The sequence below is a fragment of the Gymnogyps californianus genome, chromosome 3, assembly GCF_018139145.2.
Source record: "Gymnogyps californianus isolate 813 chromosome 3, ASM1813914v2, whole genome shotgun sequence".
Lineage (NCBI taxonomy): Eukaryota > Metazoa > Chordata > Aves > Accipitriformes > Cathartidae > Gymnogyps > Gymnogyps californianus.
Window position 1 is genome coordinate 63,486,079 of NC_059473.1, and position 27,914 is coordinate 63,513,992.

Here is a 27,914-nt window from a genome sequence, read left to right on the forward strand (position 1 = left end):
TTTTAGATCTAGAAGCCTTTTGAGAAATGATACGCTGCAAACCAGCTGGCACTGCATCAGTAAAGGATGTTAAGTAAGATCCCATAAATAACCTTCCACAGACCACTGTGCAGTATTCTAGAAGAAGTGCATTTTAAACATAAATAAAATTAAGCACTTTATATAAGACAGAATGCTGGTACAGCAGTCTAGAAAGTTATACACATATGGACATCACAGCACTTAACTGTCAGGCTCCTGGCACCAACCACACGACAGTAGATATCACTGGCAAGGCACTACCCCTTATTACAGTAAGCAAAAGAATAACAATTAACAGAAATTTAGGAAAGGTTCTCAAGCACTTAAGTCCTTTACTGAAATAACGATAAGCCTATGGGGGACAAGAGTATTATATAAGCTCACCATCCAGTTCTAATCTACAAGAGAAAGGCACAATTTTTGAAAGGAACAAGCTCATGTAGGGATTGAAAATTTAAGGGAGTGACTGGACTGCTAAACTCACAGATTTACCATTATCACCACCTTGCCCTCCTAGCCTCTCTTTCCTGAGGAGCCTTTATCCATTGCAGCACTGCAGTCTTGTGAGCGGTCCCACCATCTCTCTATAATCCCCAAGAGGCCACAGCTCTGCCCCCGCACATGGACTTCTAATTCCCCATTTGTCTCCTCTGCTGTATACAGGTGTCAGGCTACTTTCACAGGGCAAGTGCAAAAGCCTCTGGCATTATGCTATTCCCCACACTCTCCTCTGATCCTCATGCTTTCACTTCTCTCCAGGTTATGGTCACTCTGCCCTGATATCTGTAGTTTAAAACACTTCTCACTGGGTTAGCAAGCCTGTTGGCAAAGATGCTCTAGCCCTACTTTGTCAGATGGATCTTATGCCTGCCTCGCAGTACCCAATCACTTAAAAGAGGACCCTGCAGTTGTAAAAGGCAAAGCCCTGCTTTTGACACCAGCTATACAGCCAAGTGTTGACTTGCTGGAGATGTCTTTTCCTACCTGACCCTTTCTCCTTCACTGTCAGGATCAAGGAAAACACCACTTGGGCCCCCAATGTAGCCACTCTTGATATATTCACGGTCACCTCTTTCGGTAACATGAGAACACATACAGGTAAGTGGGGAAAAGCAGTGTTCCGAATCTGGACAAATCCTAGCAGTTTCTCCACAACCCCCTAGACCTCAACCCAAGGGAGGCAACAAAACCTTCCAAGACATCAAGTTGGGTTGGCAGAAAGATATTTCAAGAGGGAATGCAACAGAAGGCAGTCTCCAGTGACGATGCACATTTTTCTTTTGGTGCAGACACTTGATTCAGGCTGGGATGACTCTGACACCTCCCCAGACTGAGCTTGTTCTTTCTCACCCATTTCCAGGGCACTAACTCTGTTCTCTAGCTCCAACTTGTGTTGCCAGAAGTCACAAGTTTCCAGCCTCCCCCATCATGGGAATCTTTATCCTTATCCTCTACCGCTTGAAGCATAGTCTCTAACTGTCCCTCCTTCCTTGCACTGTGGGATTTGGGCTCTCACCTCTGAAGGATATCTCTGAAGACCCTGTCAATCTTGCATGCACTACCCTTGATCGTATGCAGTCTGCTCATCTCCTCCTGCAGCTGCTTCACCTCAGTACCTCAAAGAGAACACATCTCCCACAGGTGAGGCCACCATCACCTCCAGCCCCAGGAATAGGCACCAAGCACTCCCTGCAGCCTAAGACCTGGAAGGCAACATCCTCTCCAGTGCTGTCGAGGTTGAGCACTCACATGTGCCAAAGACAACTGCTTCAGCAACTTTCTCCCTGTGGAACGTCACCATTGTCACTGTACAGTCTCAAGCAGTCCCGCACCAGCTATAGTAGAGCTTCAGTGCCCCTTCGCACTCCTGCATGTTTCTGTTAGCTGCGTTCTGGGAGCTGCGACCAAGAGCTTGGATGAAAACAGAGTATTCCAGCTATACCGCTCTTCCAGTAAGATTTTTGAAAATATATAAAATTCCTACAATGCTTAACACACTAACTTCATGATGCAACTTTATATGACATTATGGCACAAGACTATATAGATTTATGATTTAGAAACATGTACAAGCACTGAGAGTTAGCAAGGTTTCCCTCAGGAAACAGAACCTTTCTGTGTCTGGTGTCAGACCATTTAGGACACAACCAGAAGTGACATTAATTGGGATGATTTGGGCGAGTGGGATAACTTTGCAGTCACTTGTGGAGGCAAGAGGGCTTCTCCCATTTGTAAATGTACTGCCTGCTATATTCAATCCATGTTATAAAATTAAAATGTAGATCAAAGAATGTGATTGAAATATTCAGGAATGTACTTCATAGTGTATTGACTTACGACACTGTGTAGCTTAGAGAAGTCCTAATATGAAGTCAAACTTCTTTAAGACTTTTAATCAGCTTTAAATCAGCTGTACTATAAAATCCTCAGCAGTATCAGATATACTGGGCAGCCAGGGGAACTTGCAGAAGTACTGTCTAAAGAACTTCAGCATACACACTGTGGAACAATACTAAAGCTTCCTCAGATACTGGTAGGACAAAAACTTTGTTCATAAAAAGCTTAAATAAAAATATGTCACAGAAACACAGGAAGTCACCCACCTACATTCATTTAAGAGGTTATTACCTTCTTATCAGACACTATCACAGCCAGACGCAACTATGTTCAGCAGAGCGATGTGAAAAGGATTACAGAAAGCATCTGACAGTGCAGGTATCATTCAGAAGAGTCACTGAGCTAGCCTTTAAGTGAAAAACCCATGCATTTTCAACATAGCTCATGAAGAGAGAAAACATCCGATAGCAACATTAACTGCACTTTAGTATGTCCACTCTACAACAGTTTTCTATTACAAGCCACGTTAAAATAGATTATCTTTCCATTTTTATCCAATAGAAAAAATACTGTACCTCACAGTAAAATCATAGGAGCAAGAGGCCAATAAAGTTGGATGGAATGGTGAAAACTGCAAGAAAACAAAACAAAACAACTTTTAAAGTAAAAACATCGTGAACATGTACAGACTTATTATAAGCAGAAAGCTACTAAAGTTTAACTATTTAAACTCTTGGTAGGTGCCACATCATGCTGCAACAAAACAGACTACATCAACAAATTTCCCCGCCATGCTTCTAATTACAAGGAATGCTCTATGGGATCCTGGTTTGGCTTGATTTCATTACAGCAGGGCCAGACAACCCTGCTGTAAATTTAAGAAGTTTTAGGACAGTCATATAAACAGTCATTAAATTCTGCTTTTGGCTGACAAGCTGAGTATCATCTCATTATATAAAGCGAGTTTCAGAAAAGCTATGTGACCAGTTTATTATTTTCAGAGAGAGAAAATTTGTGCCATACTGCAGAGAATGTAAGATATATTACTGTGATCAATTCCATGTTCTAAAATTTTGAAATTATTTACAGAAATGGGAAAATTGGACGTAAGTTGAAAAACTGAAGGCAGTATAACATCACTTCGTAATTTCCCCCTCTCCTGCACGGCATTTTACAGAACTCACTCTTCTACGGACTCCTACAGAGAGGTCTAAGAACTGCAGCAATAAGGATGCAGTTAGGCAAAAATTGTTCACCTTGGCTCCAGCTTTTTGGCAACCCTCAGTTTCCAACTATTTTAAGGTCTGTATTTCTCAACAGGAAATACAGAAGTCATTGACATAACTTCAGTTTGAAATGGGTCCCACACATCATGGTTCATAGATAAGATTCTTCCTGCAAGACTTCCAATATTATTCACAGCTACTACAAAGTCAAAATTTAAGCCTGGGCTATTGCCACAACTGCCCAAGTTGCCAAGAGAGCAGTGTATGTTGTTGCCTGCTGAACTCTGCTGACAGGAGTTCTCTTTACTATAGCAGAATTGAGGGATGTGCATGCTTGAACTTTAACCTCTCCAGATCTCCTACAATTTTGCTGGAGGGGAAAAAAAAAAAAAAATCACAACAAACCATTTTTTTCTTCTGCACCTCAGGAATATGAATAGTAAAGGGGAAGAAGTCTGATGGGCAGCAAAAACCAATGGCACATTTCCCACATGCCCCCTTTGCATCTTTGTCCACATAGTTTCAGATGAAGCAAAAACATCTTGTCAAAGCTGAAAAGCTTTGTCATTAACCTTAAGTATCCTAGAAACTTACCTAAGCAAACTCTATCAAAATACTTAGCAGAGTACTACAGATATAAGTTGAAAGAATTTGCATAGTCTTTCTGCTACAAAGAGAAGAGAGTATTTTAAAATTGTTCCACTTAACTGTACGATACTACAATTTTATCATCTGAACAGTTGTACGTAGACAGAAGAGACCAACATATCATCCAGCCTGACCTCCAATATTTCACAGGTCATTCATCCAAATATCTTTTTATGTAAACTCAAAAACCTTAACTACATTTCAGTATAAGAGATTGAAGCCAGCTAAGAATATGAGACAGCTAAATGCACCAATGTCAAAACCTCCTGAAAAGGTCTCCAGACGACCTCAGTGTGCTGATAATGCCCTGTACTGCAGTGAAAGACCACAAGAAAACTGCAGGAATCCTGACAGTATCATGCTGGGTAAAATTCCTTGCCAGCCTCAGATCTGACAGTCAACACAACCCTGAACAAGTGAACAGAATACAAAAGACAACTGAAGAGTGTGATTTCATGGTTGGTTTAAGCTAATTTAAGAGTGCACTGCTGCCAAGACTCATGGCCTTCCCTTTCCTTTCCACTTCAGGCTGTGTGCTCCTGCCCCCCTCCTTTGCGTCAGGGCTTGCAATTGTGCGGTTGAGTGACAAATTGAGACAGCTTAGTAGTCCAGACAGAAACTAGTTACTTTTAGGGACAGGATTTTCAGTCAGAGCAATCAGCTGAGCCAGCTTGCTGCAAAGCTTTATAACTGCTAGCGTCAGCAGAATGTAGGGGAAGGGACATCGGTAGGGACAGCTGCCTCTATTTAGGTAGCATCCGGGTGTCTCTCTCCATTTAGTGTGACTGGTGAGTTATACCACACAAGTGTAGATATGCTGCACCACCTCTAAGTGCTGGCCCACATTCTCATATCTTATGTCCACAGGGACCATGTCTATCTTGAAATGGAAGCTATAAAAGCCTGCTAAGATGGAACAGAAGTTCCATGTACTCTCACATACCTCTCCTTTGCACAGGTATGCAGGTATGTACCCTCCCCACCATCTCCTTAAAGCCACTTAGTGAACTGATCTCAGAGGTTGGTGCAAAGAAAGTTCTACTGCTGGCCAACTCCTAATAATCATTTCAAGGCATTTTAAGAAAACAGGGAGCATGATGGGCCATAAAATGGAAACTCAGATGAGATGGTATAAGAATATAAAAGATACCCTACCTGGTCAGGCCAACAGTCTTCGAGCCCAGTGCTCTATGTTTACATGGCATCTTCTGTATTTTAGTTTGTATCAATCACTTCTGGTCCTCTCACTAGATACCACTGAGAAGAGTCCGGCTTTGTCTTCTCTATTTCCCCCAATCATTCATACACAGTGATAAGATCCCCCCCTAAGCCTTCTCTTCTCCACGCTAAACAAATCCCAGCTCTGTCAGCCTCTCCTGGTAGGACAGAGGCTCCAGTCCCTTGATCTTCTTTGTGGCCCTTTGCTGGATTTACTCCAGTATGTCCATGTCTCCCTTCTATTGGGAAGCCCAGAACTGGACCCAGCACTCCACGTGTGGTCTCACAGGTGTGGTGAGTAGTGGGGGAGAATCACTTCCCTCAACCTGCTGGCAACGCTCTTCCTAATGCAGCCCAGGATGACAGAGAGTAGAAAAATTAGAGATGCTATCCCTGTCTAGCTCTTCTAGTATCTGTTTATCGACCAGCTGCTACCCAGGAACCTGATGACACTGTGTCCTGGTTTCAGCTGGGACAGAGTTAACCCTCTTCTTAGTAGCTGGTACAGTGCTGTGTTTTGGATTTAGTGTGAGAATGATGTTGGTAACACTCTGATGTTTTAGTTGTTGCTAAGTAGCGCTTATCTTAAGCCAAGGACTTTTCAGTTTCCCATGCTCTGCCAGCAAGAAGGTGTGCAAGAAGCTGGGAGGGAGCATAGCCAGGGCAGCTGACCTGAACTAGCCAAAGGGATATTCCATACCATGGAACGTCATGCCCAGTATATAAAAACAGGGGGGGGTTGGCCGGGAGGGGGTGATCACGGTTCGGGCATTGGTCAGCGGGTGGTGAGCAATTGCATTGTGCATCACTTGTCTTTTCTTGGGTGTTATTTCTTTTTTTTGTTGTATTCCTTTTCCTTACAATTATTATTATTCTTAGTTAGTAGCGTATTTTATTTTTACTTTAGTTATTAAACTGTTCTTAACCCACGAGTTTTACTTTTTTTTTCCCTTTCCTCCTCCTCACCCCACTGGGAGGGGGGAGGGGGAAGCGGCTGCGTGGTGCTTAGCTGCTGGCTGGGGTTAAACCACGACACACTGCCTGCCTATGCAACCTCTTGTGCAGAGAGCTAATTCAAGAAGTCTGATGTGTAAAAGAAGTACTTCCATCTGTTTGTAAACCCATCTTCTACTAGTTTCATCAAGTGTCCTTTAGTTCTGTTATCACAGGTTATGGTGAATAACAATTCTGCATTCACTTTCTCCATTTTATCATGAAGACAATGTGCTATGAATCCCTTAGTGGCAGAGCTGTTTTTAAAAGATCCCACTAACTGTGAGAGAGTAAGAATAGACAGCCTGTACTGATTGATACTGTACTGATTTATCCATCTTAATGGCTGTCAAATTGGAGTTGCAAAATGACCTTGTATAAAAAACAAGAAAAAACAAACAAACTCCAATACCACTGCTAAATGTTCTTCTGCTATGAAGAACATTTCACAGAGCCAGATTAGAGCACGGTCACACAGGAATTAAATTAGAAAAAAAGACTGGACAGCCATCACCAGTGAGGATAGCAGGCAAGGGTAGCTGGGATAAGGAGGAGCAGGAGCTTCTCAGGCTGTCTGGCCACAAACAGGATTTGTGATATGGAAACACTCCCTGAGTCACACCCTTTTCTGACAAATTACAACCTAAGTGCAGTTAACTTTTAAAGTTGTTCGAAACATGTCAAAAATTCCAAGGACATGTAAAGCAAAATACTGACCCAGGATAATTTTCTTCTGCCAGTTCAGACTTCCTAGAAAATATTAATAAACATAGCTGTTCCTGAAAGGCTTTAAAAGGATCAGGTATTATCTGACTAATATAAAAAAATAATAAGCACTGACTAATATGAAAAAAATGTCATCGTGCATCTAGAACAAATTCCTATCGGTCAGTGATTGTCATGGTTTAACTGCAGCCAGCAACTAAGCACCATGCAGCTGCTTGCTCACTCCTCCCCACTCCCAATGGGATGGGGAAGAGGACCAGGAAAAAAAGTAAAACTCGTGGGTTAAGAGCAGTTTAATAACTAAAATAAATAAAAAAAATAACAATAATACAAATATAATAACAATAATAATAATAATTGAAATGAAAAGGAATATAACAAGAAGAGAGAAATTAGACCCAAGAAAAGTCAAGTGATGCACAATGCAATTGCTCACCACCCGCTGACCGATCCCTCCCAGCTTCTTGCACACCTGCTTGCTGGCAGAGCATGGGAAACTGAAAGGTCCTGAACTTAGGATAAGCGCTACTTAGCCACAACTAAACCATCACTGTGTTACCAACACTATTCTCACACTAAATCCAAAAGATGCTGTACCAGCTACTAAGAAGAAAATTAACTCTATCCCAGCCAAAACCAGGACAGTGATCTAGTGGTACACAAATCCAGTATAGTCATCTGTAGCCTTTCATGCATAAAGGCTTCAAAACCTCTTTGAACACATTAACGTTTTCCTTGTATACACAAAAATACATGTTCACAATGAGTTCTATACCTTGCCTTATGTGAATATTGACCCTTTGTATGGAAAGAAAAAGGCACAGCACCATTTAAAAAACAAATAAGGGAAGGTATTTTCTCTATCTCAAATTCCCCTGTAACTTAGCTGAAGTAAACCTCCCAAGCCTCCCTCAAGCTCTTGAACACTCCTCATGGAATTATACTGACTTTGAAGATGTCATTTACTTTGAAATCCCAGCAATCTGCTAAACATCAAAATGTTTTACAGTGCTAAACTGAAGGTTTCCAAGAACAATCACTGTAGCATCTAAAATCGTCAACACCTGTTGTTTTTTCCCTAGTTATTAGATAATATAAAATATTACTGCTTTCCAGAAAAATTTGTGTAACAATTCAGTGGTGGTCAATGGGGAATAAAATACAACTTACTTTTACTCTTCTGATAGCATAGGTATGACCAAGCAAGATGAACACTGGTTGCCGGATGTTCCGCAAATCCCAGCCTTTCAAGCTACAGTCAACTGCACCAGTTACCAGCAAGTTCTGATGATTTGATAAAACACAGATATATCAGGACAATTTAATTATTAAATTGCACTGATGTGTATGTTAACTACAAAAGTTAGATAAATCAAACAATACAGATGAATAAATCATAAATGAGGTCTCCAGTGTGTAAATTAAAGAGAACAGGGAAATACAAACTGTTTCTCCACTATGGACTATTCTGTTCACTATACAAAAGAATACGCAAAACCTCTGATCTACTTGGGCCATCTATCTGTTGGAACAATGCTCTTCTGAAGATGTAGTAGCAAATGAGAGCAACAGAGCAACTAGACATATTTTTTGTAAAGAGAAGATGCATTAATGTTGCAGTAAAAAAACCCTGCTATTTAATGAGAGTGGTTCAATTAGGAAAACAGTTGGATAAACAGGTTTATACCTCATCATATTTGCACCAGTCACAGCTCAAGATCTCAGCCTGGTGGGCTGGTATCACAAGTTTGACTCCTGGGGCTTTCACGTCCCAAACTCTTAAAGTCTGGTCACCTGAAACAAAGAGAAATTGATTCAACATTGTTGAATCAGTTATCGGATACAGTTAATCCACTAGTACTTACTAGACAACTGTTTCTTAGCTGTATGAAATACAAACTATTATACGAGGACACTCATGCCAAATAAAGCAAGCACATTATAGACACAGAGGTCAGACTGATGCACAAAAGGAATCAGAACTTACTATTGCTCTTTCATTAGGAAAAAACCCCAAACTTCATTTTATTACTAATACTCTCATTATTTTTTAAACTCTGATTTAATTAAAAGGAGATGGGGTAAAATACTTAAATAACGTTTAATTAAAGTAGGAGCTTAAGGTCCATTTAAAAATGGACTTAGAAGACTAGAATCATGAAAAAACTTTCTCTGCAAGCCAGCTGAGAAAAAGTACCTAGACGCATGCTTTTGGTGTGCAGAAAAGCGAACAGTATTTAAAATGCAACTTATCTCCAGATTCTTTCAATGAAAGGAAAATTTAAGACGCATTACCTGTACTCATCATGTGCAACACCTGCACAGTTACTCTCATTTATTGAAATACCGGAAGATATTTCAGATATCAGAAGTCATTCTGCTGTAACTGTTACACATATTAAGGGCAACGTCTGCTTTAACCTCAGAGCACACACACACACCTGCACATGTGCATGCACACACACAGAGGGGTCTTCAGAGAGCAATGAAGGGAGTCCAGCTCAACTTACGAGCTGTGAAGCACCTGAGCATCTCCCTTTACCTCCAGCCATAAATTGTCTTCAACCCCTAAAGAACTTTAGCATTTGTGTATACCGTTCTTACAAATTCAGTTCCTAATGGCTTACAAAGACACGGAGAACCGTGTCAGCTGACAAGACAACCATGCTTTTCAATTTTTTTAATTGTGATTCTCTCATTAACCCTGAATATTTAGCTTTGTATCAGCAAAAATGGATTCTCCAGCTCATTTGTTTAGAGAGAGAGAAAATTAATTAGAATTCACAATTATGCCTGTGTTCGTTCAAGAGACAAATGAAATCACTAGAAGCTGTATCCAAACACCCATGATTTCTACAGAAAGCATGTATAAATACTACCTAAATTAAAAAACCACTGTTTTACCTTACTACTGAAGAAATTACTGTTTCTTTACCAGAAACACTTCTGGAAATCCTCAAATTGGTTATCATCAATAATTATGATTTTTATGCTGTTTAGATACAAGCGTTTTGATGGTTTTAGTGCCCAGTTGGTCACTGGCCTTAAAATATACAGCTGGGCACATAAAATCATAGCTCTTTTCCAGAAACTGGCTATAGTTCAAACAAAACCCTCCCTAGAGCCACAACAACAATATTCCTATTGCATGAACTACCAGGCCCTGTAGACTTTGCAAAAAGACATAAAACGTTTGGAAAGTTTGAATACAAAAATGAAGCTAGAGAGAGCTTGGCTCCACTACATGACACAAGACTGGCCTTATGACTGTGGTACCACACAGATCACGGGAAGCTTTGCCCTGATGGCTGGGTGGTTGTTCCTCAGACTCCATGATTCTGAGAGATACTGTACTCTTGGTGGATAAATTCCCTACCTGTAAGGTGGGAACAACACGTAATTTCTCACGGTTTTCACTCTCCTCGCCTATTTTAATACTGTCAAGAGCAAGACTGCTGCTCATACATGTACAGCACTCCTGACAATGACACCCTGCAGTCAGCTGAAGCCCCAAACATCACTACAGTGCTTACAAAAACAAGGCAACATATGGAGAGGAAGAAACATGACCAGCAGGGTCCTGGCAAAAAAAAGTAGTATGCCCATTCACCCACCATTAGTCTTGCTAATCTGCTTGCCTGCAGAGGACAGATTTCAGTTTGAGTCTTAAGTCTTTCTGAGATATTATAATGGACTTCTTAAAAAGCTTTTATTTTAATTTCATCAGATAACATAGATTTGAAGGGGAAACATATTTCACTAGACAGAATCATTTTTCCCAAGCAAATAAATATATAAATCCAGGTGAACTAGAATGAACTGCTACAGAGATGGGCCACAGTAGCATTATGAGGGCCAAAAACATTTGGAAAAGTACTCAGCCAATAACAATTTTGACACTAAACATACAATTGCCCCAATTATTTCTTTTTTAATAGAAAATGCTGATGCATGAGAAAAAGTGCAATTTTCCCCCTTTTTTTTTTTATTTCTGTGAAAATGCTAGACTTAGCTGTTATTAATTCTGGCTGGCACTATTTGTGAAATGTTTTTAATGGAGTAACATAACACGCAAGTGAACCTTTCTGTGAATAGAACAGACTGAATTAAAGCCAAAGGCAAATCCAATTTTTCCATTTAAATAAGTGGAAGAACCAGATTAATAAAAAAAAAGCTGATAAACAGTGTAATCCTGACACATTACACATTTTAACAAACTTTTTTTTTTACCTCAAACGTCTTTCCATGACCTCATAATATATACATTTTTTTACATTACATTTCAACAAAAATTGCTGTTAAAAATTTTGGAATTTCCATGATTCCTTCAAATTTGCATTACAAAGGATGCATTTCTTCCATATGGTAAAGCAGAATAAGGACATAAGTATAGCAGAATAAGATAAAGGATAATAATAATAGAAAGTACAAGTAAAGCACACCTAGTACAATCATATTCACTAACAGCCACATCCAGTTGGCATCCCAAAGTAAGCAACCACAAAAGTGGCCAACATTTCCCCCACAAAATATTTCTATTTTTGTAAGAAGCAATTTCTCTATGGCAACAGATTTTTGCTGGTCTGTTAGATAATTATGATTCCAGATTTGTTTGTATATTGTACTTGCTTTCTTTCATTTTAATGAATATTTGTGAAATCTTGGACGAATCAATAGAACTACACAATATATACTCATCTATTCAAAAATTTTGAAAGAGATGCTAATCTACAAGTACATCATCCCCGTATATGGGATAAAGACTGCTAATGTGAATGACAATGTATGATAGTGAAAAGATACAGTTTATTTAAGATTCAAATTTCATATAGGTTTTATACTGGCTTTTTACTCACAGATGTATTTTACTCAAATCCATAAATCATAATCTCCCAAGTCCTGTGACAACAACCAGCTAAGCAATCGTTGCCAGACAGTGCAGAGGTACATTAACTATAAAAAATAACTAGGTATTTGGGAGATTAATAAAAACCCAAGAAACCTTAAACACTATCTGAAGGCAAAAAGGATTCTAACCAGGACAGATACAATGTTTTTCAAGAACCAAAGTACTGTTAGCTTAAAGTTTTACTTAAAAAAATGAATCTGATTTTTTTTCAGTTCTAAAGCAAGAAATCTGATCTTCCAACACTGTTCTTTCATCAAGAGGGAAAAACCCCCAAATAATACATCTTTAATTTACTGTAGGAAAAGAATTCAGCATAAAAGACGCAAGTATTGGCATATATGGTGTAACATCAACAAAATCTTGATTAAAATAAGTACTTCTGCAGTGCTATTGAACGACAACAAGTTAACATTACTTGCTTACTTGTATGTATTTTTTAAATACTAAACCAGATTAAATTATTTAGCCAGAATCAAATAGAAAATCTGTGGGAGAATAAAGAGCAGAACCCAAATCTCATGACTCTCAAAACCAATCTTTTTAGGCATGTTAAAATGATCATGCTGTCCGTTTCTATCACAGATAGTATAAGTGAACCTCGAACAGGATTAATAAAGCTCATGAGATTCCACACAAAGAGACAGAAATAGTGACACGAATACAAGCTTTATTTAAATCATCCAACAGGACTCTACTGAATGCACAAAATTTATTTCCATATAGCACAACCTAGATATCAAGTAAACATAATTACCAGTGGAAACGTACTTTCCAACTTTTATTTCAGTGTTTTCCAAGATGATTAAACATAAATCTTGGGACAAAATTTTTACTTCAAAATTGACTTAACTTATGACTTATTATTAAACCATTCTTCAGAAAATGGCAATATTGGCTAGGTACCTAACTCTAACCCAAATGACCCAAAACATATTAATTCACTGTAAAAAACTGTTACTGCATTTTTCTTCTCAACACTGAACCATTATTTTACAATATGAGATTCTAATATAAAATATTATAACCTGAAAGTGCTTTACATTCTAGCACGTGCTGCATACAATACTTTACTATGGTTAGCATGTACTATAAACTGAGGGTCAAACTCATTTCCTGAGAAATATTTCAGCTTGCACATTAGAGGTTGATTTAGTAAAGCTTACCGAGCACAAGACTCGGATGAATTCAATACTGTGCTGGTATGTCTTGAAGTAATAGATTGCAAATGAAAACACCCACCTCACTTCATTACATAGATTTGACACAACAAAATAAGCAAGTAAATTACATTTTAATAGCTTTTAGCATAAACAGCAGTTTAGCTAAACTGCAACAAAACACAGTAACTCCGCAGTCAGTTTGCTCTCTAGATGCTCGATTTGTACAACAAGGTACCATGTAGTAAATTGAAGCCTCTTATTCTTTTATCCCTCGAGGATCTGGATTCCAAAAATGACCAAGTTTTGCAAAGCCTTGAACCTTGTTCATGATGGCATTTCTTCTAGCACATTCAACAAGCAAATAACCAGGAGAGAACTCATAAGAAGCAAAGAGTGGACCCACACCACACACAAACTAATAGAATATAAACCTCTAGTAAAGTGTTTTGGAACTCACGACAAACCACTATCATAGCAGAACAGAAGATTATTTCCTTCAGTTTTTTAGGAACCTGAGCAAATACAAACACCTTTGGAATTACTTGTCAGCAAGCCCCACTCCCCAACAGCTCCTTGGTTTGCCCTGTGCTACTTCTAAAGAAGGAACGTAAGCTGAAGCATCAGAAAGCTGAAGTCAAAGACCTGACAACCCCAAATTTGGTCCAGGAACTTACACATGGAAAACATCTCTTTACTGAGGAGCTGCACTCAAGGCTGGTCCTTTCCAACTAATTCAGTAACCGTTCTCTTAGTAGATGTACACCTTCCCCAGCTCATTATTTCATGCAAAATAATTTGTTGACTTTCAGTTTTCTTTCACAATTTGGATCCCAAACACAGAAAGGTGTGCCAAGACTACATGCCAGTCTGATTGATGATACTACAGCTTGACAACCCCTTAACTACACACATTTGTCACTAAGAGACCAGTAGGCAAGAAGACAAACTTTTTAAAAGGCAACTCACTATGTCAGGGCTCGCAATAAAACAGAATACGAGATAAACAATGTTTTTTAATTTTAATCTTAAAGCCTAGCACTGAATGCAAGGGCTTACAAAGAGTGGAGGCTAGATTTACAAGTGCATTTGTAAACCAACAAAGCTACAGTTCTCCAACACTTTTGTCAACGTAATAAAAATTTCTCAGAAATGATCACACCTTGTTGTGGTATGAGAAAAATTTTCGCCCTGGGCTTTCAGTCTGAAAAATAAGTCTTTGAGCAAAGAATACAATTAATTGATCTAAATACTGATGAATACAGACATTATCTTTCAGGTTTAAGAAAAGCTTCTTTCCCCTATTCATGATTTGTTTACGCTGTTATGAAAACTATGTATCTGCCCTGATCAGTAAACTTAAGGAGTGTAGTAATGATTTAAAAATGAATGCAGCATTAAAACAGAGGTCTCAGTAGCTAAGATAAAAGCTAACAGTCATTCTAAATCTGGACTTTGTCGAATCCAAAACATTCATATTTTCATTTGCCAGTGTCATATCTGTAACGAAGAATACTACAGTTATGCAGATAAGGGTAAAGTGGTACTCATTAATTACATCCCACTGTTAAATTTAAAGGGCAATAAAAACAGTTGATACTATAAAGGATGCTTTCTTTATAAACCACAGAATCGAGCAAGGCCTATTGCTCTGCAGTTATGGAGAGTCATTTAGTAGAACTGATTTACATTTGACTATATACTAATGTTGTGTGCATTTGGCACTTTCTTTATGTGCTTCTCACCAATTTGCTCTCTGGGTAAAGAAGAGAGACCTTCTGGGCAAATGACACAATGACTCATTAAACCCTTTTAGCCATGAAGATGCTGTTAAACATTTATGGCACTTCTTTAATGATATTTTCCACATCACTGTTTTTTCAGTGTAAGGCAGACATTTACCAGGGCTCTGGTTTAGTGCCACACGTACACCTGAACATCCTGCTTATCTTATCAGGTCAGAAATTGTTACTGACATCACAACAGCATTTATTTACATATACAGAATTAACAGTTTGTACTGTTACTATTACCTCCCAATTTCAAACAAAAAAGATAAACCATTTACTTTCTTGTTGAGAGTACAAATGATTGTACATGAAGACAACAGCACTGTAAAGTACCTCACACATCCCTGTAAATGTTAAATGGAAGTGTATTAGATGCTGAATAAAAGCTAATTTAACTGAAGCATCAGACATATTTATCTTCTGTAATTCAATTGCATTTTATTGTCCACTGCAGACAAACTTAGTTTTCCTGTATGTATTCAGATTGGAGACTTAATGAAGCAAAATAACCCCACTTAGTATCAAATTATTTTTCAACTGCTTTACATTGCCATCTTAGGTTTCTCATTTTCACTCGTATTCTTTTTCTAGTCTCATAATAGTTTGAGAAAAAGTTGTCTTCCAAAAGCAAAGATTTAACCTTATTAGCTTCAGGCAAAAGTTGTCTAGGCACATAACGGTCCTTCTGAGCAGCTATTTTACTGTGGCTTGCAGTTGTGTTTGGTTTTCTGTTTTCAGTGTTCACAACCTAATGAGTTAAGTGGAAATTAAACTTCTGCTGGCATCTACGTGGCTTCAAATAAAGGCAGAAAAAGGGCAGGGGTGAGGCATGCAAGAGGTTCCTAAACCTCCTTCCCTCTTGCTTATTCTCTTTAAAATAAAATAAAAAAAAAAATTTAAAAAAGTACTTGGCTTTACTTTAAATTTAGTTTAATCAGAAGCATTTAAAGACCAACATTTCTTCCAATCTATGGTTAACAACATACCTAACTTATTTTACTAACACATGCAAAATTGAAGATGCTGCAACATGAAACAGTTCATTTCTGGTCTGAAGTGCTAAGACTTTATACTATTAAGATATGAGTAAGTACGTGGTTGTGAGTAGGTATGTGTGAGGTGGGATGAGAGAAAGGGGACAGGAGGGGCAAGAGAGAGAAAGAACACACACACTACAATCCTAAAGCAGCACAGCCTCCTTCAAAAAGGGAATGTTTCAATACCCTTCAACAGTACTCTTCAAAATGCTCTTGTTTTAAAAAGTTAAAAAAACAAGGGAGATGAAACGAAGTACAAAAAGTTTCCCTCCAGACACATTTTCAGTTACTAATTTTCAAGACAACACAAAGTTGCAAAAGAAGAGACCACAAAACTTCAGGTCAACCCTTCCAGCAAGTGTATCAAAGAGAACAGCTGTAACTTCGACACAGTACTATCATGTTGAGATTGAAGTTTTTCTCCAGCTCCAACTTTAGCTCAATGGAAGATCAGTCATCAGTGAAATTAAGCTTTCTGTCCCATAATTTTTTGTCATCCTTATAAAGTATGTGGATCACAGCAAGTTTCAAATGAGGAGGTCCAGCCTCCTGAACAGTTCCACTTGACTTTCATCACACATCTTGACTGACAGAGTAGAATGCCATTAAACACTAAACAGTGAAGTATACTCTCTGAACATAAACTGTCTGATATACCTTTCTTACAATAAGGAAATGGCATTTATACCCAGAGCTAGAGGGTCACGAGTACTTCTACTACCCACAGTCCTGCTGACCAAAGGAAAAACTCCCAGTATGTATTTTCTGTAGTGAAGTAATCTAATCAAACCACAGGAAAATTCCAATGTAAACTAAAACCAAAAGCAAACAAAGAAACCTTTTCCACACTGGCACGTCATGATTTCTATGCAAGATCTTTGGTCTGAAGTTATTTCATTTAGAAGCACACCAGATGTTTTATTTTGGAAACTGTAACAAAGTTCATCATCATTTTGAAGACTTCATTTTCTCTTACCTAATGATTTTACACGTAGCATTACACTATAAGATTTTTATTTCACACCTGAGTAGTACTTACAGAAGAAAAATATTGTGCCTGTTGTGCATGTTGTTTTTCCTATAAAGTACTACGGATTCATTAATTGGTGAAAACTGACTGCAATTAGCTTCAGGCTCCAGCAGTATATGTCAGTCCCTTTCAAGAGCCAAAGTAAAATTCACAAAAGAATAGGAACTCTTTAGTGTTTTAGTCAAAACTTCCAACAGCTTCACCCACTGAGTCACTCAAAGAACAGACCAATTGTATGTTGCTGTACCCAATTTAAGTACCACCACATACAGCATCTAGCAATGAAAGTTTCCCAAAATTATTCAAGTGGCAATGTATTAGAAGAGAGTTTGGCTTCATAGCCTAGAGAATCAAATTTGAAATAACTACCTGGATCAGTAACGCCCTTTTGTTCATCTAGAATGTCAGAAATTTTGTATGAGTAAGACTACCATGGAGGGGAGGCTTCCGAGCAGGACTTTAAAACATCCCCTAGAATTTGCAAAGAACACTAAGCACTGTTTCCTCCACCTTGTGTCAAAGTACCTTTGACCAAATGGTACTTAGCTAGTATTTGTCGTATATAGCTGCATTTCAGTAGAACTGAGCATACAGGCCTCAATCCCGTAAGTTTCTGCACATCCTATTAGATAGGTACCTCACTAAGTGTTACCTCAATGAATCTTCAAGTAAGTTGGAAATATCTGTGCACCAGCATCTGGCTTCCAAGCACTACTACGTTATAACAAATACACGTAACTTGTTAGTCATTCTAGTTCAACTCTGCAAGCAGAGTCAGATGGAAATAGCCAGACTGAAATTTTATGAAAGCCATGTACACTTTTTCATGAAACTTCCCACGGAATAGGGAAGATCAGTATCTGTGTGTACTCACTGTCTCTTTTTAACTTCAGTAATAGGAAAACATATTTATACTTGCTCACTCTCTTGATATAAGAGCTAAACAATTTCTATTTAAATCAGTACAGAAGTCCAACAGACTTGAAATCAGAGAAATTTAAGCCACTGGAGTTAATCTACCAATATTTGTATTAAGGCACTGTCTTACTGCCCCTCTATTTCCCAAGCAAACTCTGTGGCTCACAGCACCCCTCGCCCAGTTAGTCAGCAGTTAGGCTCCAGGTCTCACTCCAGAGCTCTCCTTGTGCCTGTGGAGCTGGAGCAGTGTTTGGAAAACACTGCCACCTCACCATACGGTCTCTTTGCCTCTAGGTACATCCAACTCAATTATGATTGTATTGGCCAGCAAGATTCATAGCACTGGCCAAAGCAGAAAAGTAAAATTGATGGTTACCTTTCCCAAAGAACAAGGCACAGAGATCTCCAGCAGTACTTAAAACGGTTCAATGGGAACTATGTTTCTCACAGAGCTAACAGTCTACTGACACTTGAGATAATTTGAACAAAAATGTAAGCCAGAACACTAAATAAAGCATATAACATGATTTAGTGGTCAATAACAAGAGTGAGGTGAATGGAAGAGAGCTACATAAAATAACAGAAAAAACTGCCACAAGGTCACTGAAGTGACTGCTAGAAAACTGCTGATCCCTGTTTAAATGGCCAAGAGGATGATTTACAGATTGTAACAGAACCTACAAATCCAGCTGCAGCAATACGTTTATCTTTCCTTCTTCCATTTTTATGTATGACACACACTACCATCTGCTGGACAAAGTGCTGAACTAATCCAATAACATACAAGGTTTTTTTGTTGTGAGAACCCCTTTACCATCACGTTTACCTGAGGCAGAAGCAAAACAACCTGGGATGTGTGGAGACCATATAGTGCTGTAAATGACCCCTTCATGGCCTTTAAAAGTGCATAATGACTTCCCCACAGCTGGATCCCACTGAATAAAGTAAAAAGAAAACTGTTGAGGTACACATTCAGTAAGAAAGGGAAGGGTTTCATACATAAAAAAGCTTTATACATACAGAAGGACTAAAGGAACTTCTTTTTACCATGTATCAGGAAAAGCATTTGTATACTTAAACTGATATCAATTGAGGGATAAAGCAACATCTCAGTTAAAACAGAATTTCAGCCTCAGTGTAAAAATAAAGAGGAAAAGTGAATCAATGCTGTTTCTTAACACAAACAACTATCAGATCCAAAACAAATCACGTTTTTCACCTTCAGCAGAAAACCAACATACCAGCTTGGCTGTTTGATCCCATGAACCAGACACCACTAGCTGCTCTCCTCTAGTTTGGCTCCAGTCAACACTATATGCCTATAAATGATATAACAGCCTAGTTTAGAGAGAGCATTAGAATACAAGTTTGAGACTCTAGTTAGCCAAAGTTTCACGAAATAGACTTGGATTTGCAGATTGTATCATAATCAGCTAAAAAACCACACCAGTCAAGCACCACAAAGCTGCCAACAATGCTATTTATCTGAACAAAAATGAAATTTAACATCTCAGTCTGGCATTAAAGGTACATATAGGCTCAGAAAAGTATCCAAGAAGTAAAGATGGGCCAAAACGAGGGGGAAAAAAAAATTGTAACAAAATCCACTTAGATCCACTATCACTAGAAGTTTCTGCCACTGTAAAAAGCCATAATTCAGACTGATTTCTTATCTCTGATCCTATTTTATTCAAATATCTACAGTTTCTAATTGCTGGCAATGTAAATGCCATCTCTCTTCAGAGCTGACTATGGAGTTGACTTTGAGGTTTTAGCTGACTAACAATAAATGTTTTTTTATGATACCTAATTCTCATAGGAAATACATGCCATAAAATACTCCTGATTTTCATCTTTTCCAGGTTCTACGACACTCTTTTTTTTACCATTCATATCCTCAAACAAATAAAATAAAATTAAAAAATCAACTTCCCTCATGACTAATCATTTCAGCTATTAAGAAATTGCTTTTCACTGTGTAGTTGAAATAAGCTCCCTCTTCTCTGTCAGTTTATTCTAATGTTGGTCCCTGCCTTGACAGAGGATACCTTAACTCCATTCTTCACCGCTGATTTTTCAGCTCTGCTGCCTCAGCGAAAACAAACGCTCTAAGGTAGTTCTTCAAATTACTTCAGATCTTCAAATCTGAAAGTCTCAAGAACATGTACAACTTCTATCTTTAAATGCACTGTATCTTTATCTACATGACGGAACGTGCATTCTATTCTGTCTAGTTTTACCTCACGCTAAAATGGCCCAATAAGCTGCAGTGGGACATGAACCATTTCAGTGCTAAGGTGGATAAATATTAGCTGAAACAGTTTATTTGCTGCACCTCCTGACCCAATCAGACCTTCCATGACACTTCTCAGAAACATGGCCGCTACCTACCAGTAGTACCTGGCACTGCTCTCAACAGTCGGGCCACTAACCACTGAGGATTTGTACTCCAGCTGGGACAATCTAGTTCTAGCACAGCACTGGATCTAATCTGCAAGTCAACGTACTAGATGCTGTATTTGTCTTGGATAGATGGAATTGTGCATTAAATGGCAGCAACCCTGTTTCGAAGGTGAAAATGTTTGGACCTGTGTCACCAGACAAAAAAGCAGAGAAGCTGGACTGGAAAAAAATCCAGCAAAAGCCAAAGTCTTCTATGGAAAGTGTCCTGTATGAGAAAGGAAATCAAAAGTATCATTTAGCTACTTCTGAGCATTTTCCTTCCTAAAAAACTATTTCAATCTATGATAGATCCAGCTCACATTAACTGTTTTTCATCTATTTGCTGATTTCCCATAAGTGGAAGGCAACCACTGTCCACAGAAAAACAAAGTGCATTATCTGCAACTTTCCTTTTTTATTTTACAATGTCCTGGTTCCCATATACTGAAAGGCATATTGCTCTGGCACCATTTTGTGCTAGCTCCCTTCCTCGAGGAGCTTATAATCCAAATGTACAAGACACTCAGACAGTACTTGACAAAAGCCAAATCACAAACTGAGAGCAATTCTTTTGTTTGTTTTTCCAAACCATGCCTTTACGTCTTGGCTTTTCTACTTTTGTCAGCTAACTACCAGTACTACAGCTCATTAAAACACCTCCCCTTTCAACCTGACTCCTCCTATTAAAATGATAACAAAGGAGACACACAAGTACCTGCTCATATTTTAAGAATGGAAGACATCATGGTTCTCTGAAGTGGCTCCCAAGCTCCTCACAACCATTAGCCTCTCTCCTTCCCCCTGAATCTGTGTGATGGCCTGGGTTCAACTCCTAAGCTGTTGCTGTTTGGAAATGCCCCTAAATGTATCACTACTTAGTATGCCTCTTTCACACAACAGCCCTATGAAGTCAGCTCAGTTGAAGTGTTTGGCTCTCTTATTCATGTCCAATATTTTCCAGAAATACGTCTCTGAGAAGTATGCACCTGTGTCACACAATTCACCTAGCCCCACATATTTGGGCTGTATCAGATCTACTGCACAGATAAGGCAAAGTGCACATATGGCTTACAGCTCACTTGCAAGCTATCAGCACATAGATCTGTTGAACATGTGTTGTGACACAGATCTGTGTACATATGGCAGACATGGTTGGGACTGCCCAGCACTCTGCAGCTGCATCAGAGGCAATGGGTCCTGGACAAACTCTCCTTCAGGCAAGAATTAGAAACAGAACAGACAACAGGCTCAGAAAAAGCAAGAGCTATTTTCCATTTGGCATGTGACAGGTCCAGGTAACAGGAAGAGAATGAAAAGAAGAAGGTGTAGAAGAACCAAGTAAGGTTCACTTCTGTTCTTCTTTCCTTTGCATACTATCATCCAACATAAATTTACAGACACTTCAATAGAAGCTGTGTTGAGCAACTGGGAAAGACTAATAATACAGCATAAACCTTAGTTGTTAATCTTTTAGTGCTTTATCTTCAATCATAAAATACATTAATACTAGTTTATGCCTAAACAGCAGCAAGCAATGCCTCAGGCAAGATGAAAAGATGATGAGAAAAAGATGTAAAAACATAGAAAATAGTTCAAAATAAATGTTCAGACTCATTTTACAAGACAAATTTAATTCAAGCATTCTATTGTCTCACATTCCAGTGAGGCTTCATCAAAACCAAAGTAAATTAGACTAATTTATTCATGAGATTCAGCAGTTGGTTAGTGCTGGAATAAAACTCATTGTCCTTTGATAATAAAGATGCGCTTTTAAATTAAAAATGCACATTCTTTTTGAGGAGGAACAATGATCTCATTTAGAAAACTAGAAACAGATCCCTGTCAATCTTGCATTAGAAATATTATAAAATGCAGCGACAAAATTGTCATTAGAAATGTCAGACAGGGATTAAGGATTAGGAAGGCAGTCAATCATTTTAAAGAGCACTGTCTGCCAGTGTTTACCACAAACTATTAGGTATATTCCCTCTGAGATCTAACCTCTTAATGCATCTTTATAGAGAATCAATACAAACCTTTTGTATCGCACAATAAACACTCAGCCCATGCGTCCTATACAACTCATGGTTGAATGCATCCACCTCCCCATGCTACCTGCTAAACTAAGACTTGGACACAGAAATGTTTACTTCACAAACAACAGATGGTGTAGCAGAACCAAAATAAATTTATGGACAGAATTTCAAAGAGAAAATGATAGAGGCAAAAAAAAAAAAAAAATTGGTATTATGCTTTGCCTACATCTTTCTGTTACTACCATCAGCCTTTGAACACTATCATAAAATCCTTATCACAACTACAAACTCATCTCTCAAAATTCTTTATTTACATAGTTTATGCATTAAGCCAAAGTAGCAAAATTACGAAGAAATAAGGTACAGAAGATGGACTGTCATGTAACTGCAGTCACTCACCTTTTAGCTTTGTGCTTCATACCTGAAAAATCTTGAGGTCTTTGTGAATACAAAATTCAATTTCCTCTATCATGTTCTATTGACTATATATCCACTAGGTTATTTTATTCAGATTTATGTCATTTAGATAAAGCATCAGTAATCCAGGCTAAAACTGATTGCATCTAAAGTTCAAAGACTTGACAGAAGTGAGTGGAGAGTTAGAAGGAAAGCATGAAAAAAAAAAAAAGGTAGAAAAATCACTTGGGGGAAGATAAATATACTAAAGCATAAATGTCCTTAAAAATATGCAAATACATTTATGAACAAGAATATAACATTTTTCTCTACCCACATTGCACTGTTTACCTCCTGAGTGTGCTCTTTGTAGACTTGCAGCGGACCTTTGGTTTTAGCTGTATCCCAGATTTGCAGAGATCCATCTCCGCTAGAAGTGACCAACACATGTTCATTATTCTCACTCCAGGTCACATCAAACAGGCCATCATTCCAGTCAAAACTAAATCGGAACAATGAAGATATTTGTCCGTGAGAAAGCACAACATAAAAGTCTGGACTAGTTACATGCAAAGACAGTATTTCTTTAAATCACCCTCTTTACCTTTCTGAACAGCATTTTTACATATTTGAGTTTGCAGTAAATCTCCTTACAAGTAACTTACTTGTTATAATGTCAATTTTTACAACTGTATACCAGAATAGGTTGATTAAGTTAAAGCATAAATGAGCCAAGGACCTTCCATACACAGAGAATGAAATCTGATTTCAGTCTTAAACTTGTCAGGCAAACAGAGACAGAGGTACCACATGTCTCATCTGATCTACAGTTTCTCCAGTATGTTGCTACAGAGGTAGGAGTAACAACTCCTAGGTAGGAGTTGGTCTAAGTAGATCTGTAACAACTGTGGTAAACAAAGAAATAAAACTGTTTGTGTTGGGAGAGCTCTATTCAATTCACACCACCATTAGGAAGCTGAGTCACAATGAAAAATCAACAGAAAGACAGTCATGAACATATTAAAGATCTCTACACTCCCTTAAAAGGGCTTTAAACACACCAACAATTCATCATATGGGATCTGATACCATATATTAGTTGCTCTGCAACAACTATCAATGACTGTGCTGTTATCTGATGGTAAATATGAATTTATTTACCGCCTTTTCACTGAAGGTTCAGCTAAGCTCACGTTAAACTTCATGGCACCCTGCAGTAATGATGAGGGAAAGGCGTGCACACAGAACGTTTTGATAGAGAAAATTATACAGCTTATGGCTCAGGAAGTTACCGGACTTTCTACCACAAAATAAGTGGAGTCACTGGAAACATAGAATTGAACAATACTAAACCAGAGCACTTAGCAGAACTAACAGAGTGTTGAACAGCTTCAGAGAGTCTTGCTTTATAATGATGAATTAAAAACAGTTTCTCTGAATATGATGAACTATTTGTTAAGCATTTCTATTTCAGCCCTCTTAATCTAAACAATTGCTGTTTCAAAACTTTCTTTAAAAAAATTTTAGGTCAGTGATGGTCAAGTATTAAACCCCCTCCTTCCTAACCTTTCTCCTCCTCCCATCCAGGACACAAATCAAACTCCTCTTAAACCCTTAGAATATTGGATCTCCTAGGAAGGACCTCCATGGCTTTACGCAGCTTCCTGATCTATTTTCAGTGTAAGTCAATCATAAGGACATAAATTTAGGTGGCAATGCACTGTTCCTAAAAAAGCTAAAACTTTTAATTTCAACTTAGGGCAGAGAGGCTGCTTTTAATTTACATTGTCAGTTTTCTATAAAATGGTTTACACTACGGAAAGGGTGCAATCCAGACTGCACTTCCTATAACAAAATCTATGCAATGTAAACCTATCATTTATATGTAAATACAAAAGACATTCATTTGTATATAAATACAAAGACATGTATTCAGTAGATACTATAGCACAGATACAACACTTTTTATCGCTAACAATAACCCAAAATGTTTGGGTTGTGTCTTGTACTCACAGGTACATAATAAGTTTTTCTCTTGCAAAAATAAAACATAAACTTATGTTACCTCCTGAGCAGAACAATCCCAGCTTCATTTTGTTCCAGCACTGCCAGAGTTCCACAACCTAAACCAGCAGAATAAAACATCACAACTAGTTCCCCCATGCCAAAGGAAACTACTGTGGTTCTGAGGTAGCTCCAGTGTGCAAATACAAAGGGCATCTGAACTTTAAGAGGCCAAACAGTTGCATAAATAAACATCTTGTTGTCTCACATTCTCTAAAAGAGTAATTCATTTACATCAGATTGGTTTTTTTTTGTTGTTGTTTTTTTGTGTTGTGGGGGTTTTTTTGTTTGTTTGTTTAGTATACCTGTAGGTGAGGTTGGAAAACAAATCGCTTATAAAGCACAGAAGTGCATTTTCCCCATGAGCCTCACGTTACAGACATACCAGGACAGGACTCCTTTTTATCTTTTTGATAACACAGCAGATGTAACACTTTTTTTCCCCCTGAATCTAGTAATACAAACACAGCTCACCAGAAATGAAACAAATAATTCAGTTCTGAGAAAACACACGTGGGTAGTACTTTCCCATATGTCTGGGATATTGTCAAAGGAATTCCACATTTAGAAAGTTTATTTAAAATGAATGCTTTCAGGAGCAATACTGCCACTGGAAATGAAAAAGGTCCCAATGCTGAAAAAAGCTCAGATTACCTCTTCAGTGGGACGGTGCAGTCACCAGGGCCTGTCTGGATGCTCACTGACTGAGACTAGAACAGTTAAAATTTTAAGGAGAAAATATTTTCAGACATTTCATTCACATGGTGTATGTCTCTACTACTATATTTATTGTCAACCCTATAAAATTAGTACTCCTCTGAGAGGGTCTTGTGAAAAACACCACCAAACCAGTGGGTTTGTATTTTCGTAAGCGGGAGAACATGGCAGGCTGGGGACCTCAGAGGCAAGCACCACGCTTGCAATCTGCTCTGATGCTAACCCCAGCCCGGCCACAGAAAATACACGTTGTACTAAAGCAAAACAAAAGCAACGGAAAGGGAAATCCCCAAACGCTTTTACAGACACCGACTGTCGTTCCGGACACCCAGATTTCCAGCCACGAGCGAGGAGCCGCCACCGGGAACGTACGTTAACGGTTACCGCCCCTCCGCCCCCCGCCGCGGAGGCCCCGCCCGCACCTGCGATGCCGTAGTACTGCGCAGCGGCGCAGGCCACACGCCCCGGCCAGTAGGGTGAGAACTCCGCCGCGTAGCCGTGCAGCCCGGGCAACCGGAGGGCGCCGCCGCCGCCGCCCGCCGTGCTCATGGCCTCCGCCCGGGCCTCGACCCAGGCACGAAGGAGCCGCCGCGCCCCCGCCGCGCGCACGGCCCCGCCGGAAGCGCCCCGCCCGCCGGGCGGTGCTGAAGCCGCGCCGGCGCCGCCATGTTTGGCGATGGCAGAAGGCGGCCCGGGACGTTGTCAGCGTGGTAGGCCGCGCCGCCCCCGGCCCCCTGGGTTGCACCGGCGGGCCCGGCTGCCGCCCCAGAGGCCGCGCTGGGCCCCAGAGGAACTGCTGCTGGTCCTGGGTGGCTGTCCCGCTCTGCCTCGCTGTGCCAGCCGCCCCCAGCGGCTGCCGGGTCCCGCTCTGACTGACTCTGCGGAGGTGGTAGCTGCAGCCTTGGGCCTCGGTGGCATATCCCTCCGGTGGGCCTTGTCCTCTGACCTCTTCAGAGGAAAGCTGTAAGCTTAGGAGGGCCTACTGAGAAATTTATCGCTTGATACTCCTAGGCTTTCATACATACCCCGGTCTGATTCGTAATTAAAGGTCATCTGGCCCAGACTAGGCCTGTGACCGCTCACTGCCCATTTCTCGTGAGAAATAATTCTGCAAAATCACCTTCTGGTGAGGAGGAGATCACTTCCAAACTTGAAGGATAATCCATTCTTTTATATGCTGTGTAAGACACACATCAGCTCATTGTGTGTGCATCAGCTTGAATACATGAGATGTTTCAATCATAGTATAATTATGTATGTTACCTGTCATTTTTCCATTTAAAAAGCCCTTCTAAGCTATTCCAGTGTCTAATTTCTTGAATAGATCTGCATATTTTATCATTCTTCTTGTGATGCAGTTGTGCTTTATGGAAGTCCTTTTAGGAACAAACAAGTTTTGTTACACCTGTGACAACTTCTGTTTAAGTCAGTGGGGGTTTTGCCTTTGGAAGGGGGGTGGGAGAGGTCAGGCTTAGAAAATATTTTGGCAGAGTAGCAGCTGCAGCTTTTGTTATATTCTATCCTCTGTGTGATACACAGGACTTTAAAATACAGACACAGAGAACATTCCAGTTGGACACAGACTACCCTAATTAGTTATAATGATCCGCCTACATGTGTAGAGATAAAAATGCAGAAGTAGTATTTTACACATTAGGAAGGTACAGCAAAGGCGAGTTAGATTATTTAATCAAGGTTACATCATGGAGCTTGGAGGATAGTTACATATGCCTGCTACTCCGCCTTATATTTAAAACTAAACTTTGACTACAAAATCTGTCGTAGAGCCACACAAATGTCTAATTGCTTAAACTGACACTCAAATGCAGATCACTGAGTTCGGCAGTTCTACTAATTCTTTGATCTCATGGTAAAAATAAAAACAAGTATGTTTATCTAACAGCCGCCAAGATTTTACAACAAAATCAATCTAAATTCAGTGCAAGTGAAGCTCAATTTAATGTATCCTTTGGATTATCACAGCAGCTCCCAAAGCCTCATGACTGGCAATTTATAGGCTTAATTTATTGACAGACATCATACGAGATCAGATTTTTTAACCCTGGGGCAAAGGAATACCTTACTGAATTGGCTGTTCCAGGCCAAATTGCACCAATTTTAGCCTCTGTGGAATCTTTTTAAATCAATGTATCTTTTCAAAATGCGAGTTACAAGACAATTTTCTGAGCAAATGTTTTTAAAGTAATTGCCCTTTGTGACTGGGATGTCAATAACAACATTTGAAAAGA

At 39.2% G+C, this 27,914-nt stretch overlaps 1 protein-coding gene across 2 annotated transcripts in view; it reads right to left on the minus strand.

Annotated features, from left to right (window-relative positions):
* Nucleotides 1-26,214, minus strand: part of PEX7 (peroxisomal biogenesis factor 7) — a 47,454-nt gene extending 21,240 nt beyond the window's left edge. For both annotated transcript variants that reach the window (XR_007766157.1, XM_050893334.1), the window contains exons 1-8: nucleotides 26,088-26,214; nucleotides 24,950-25,007; nucleotides 23,236-23,386; nucleotides 19,252-19,329; nucleotides 18,837-18,945; nucleotides 8,857-8,963; nucleotides 8,340-8,453; nucleotides 2,934-2,989 (exon numbers count right to left, since the gene is read on the minus strand). Coding sequence is in view for 1 of the 2 variants with exons in the window: in XM_050893334.1 (XP_050749291.1) it covers nucleotides 2,934-2,989; nucleotides 8,340-8,453; nucleotides 8,857-8,963; nucleotides 18,837-18,945; nucleotides 19,252-19,329; nucleotides 23,236-23,386; nucleotides 24,950-25,007; nucleotides 26,088-26,214 (800 nt within the window). In the remaining variant the exon portion in view is untranslated. The remainder of the gene's footprint in view (nucleotides 1-2,933; nucleotides 2,990-8,339; nucleotides 8,454-8,856; nucleotides 8,964-18,836; nucleotides 18,946-19,251; nucleotides 19,330-23,235; nucleotides 23,387-24,949; nucleotides 25,008-26,087) is intronic.
* Between the last annotated feature and the right edge of the window lie 1,700 nt (nucleotides 26,215-27,914).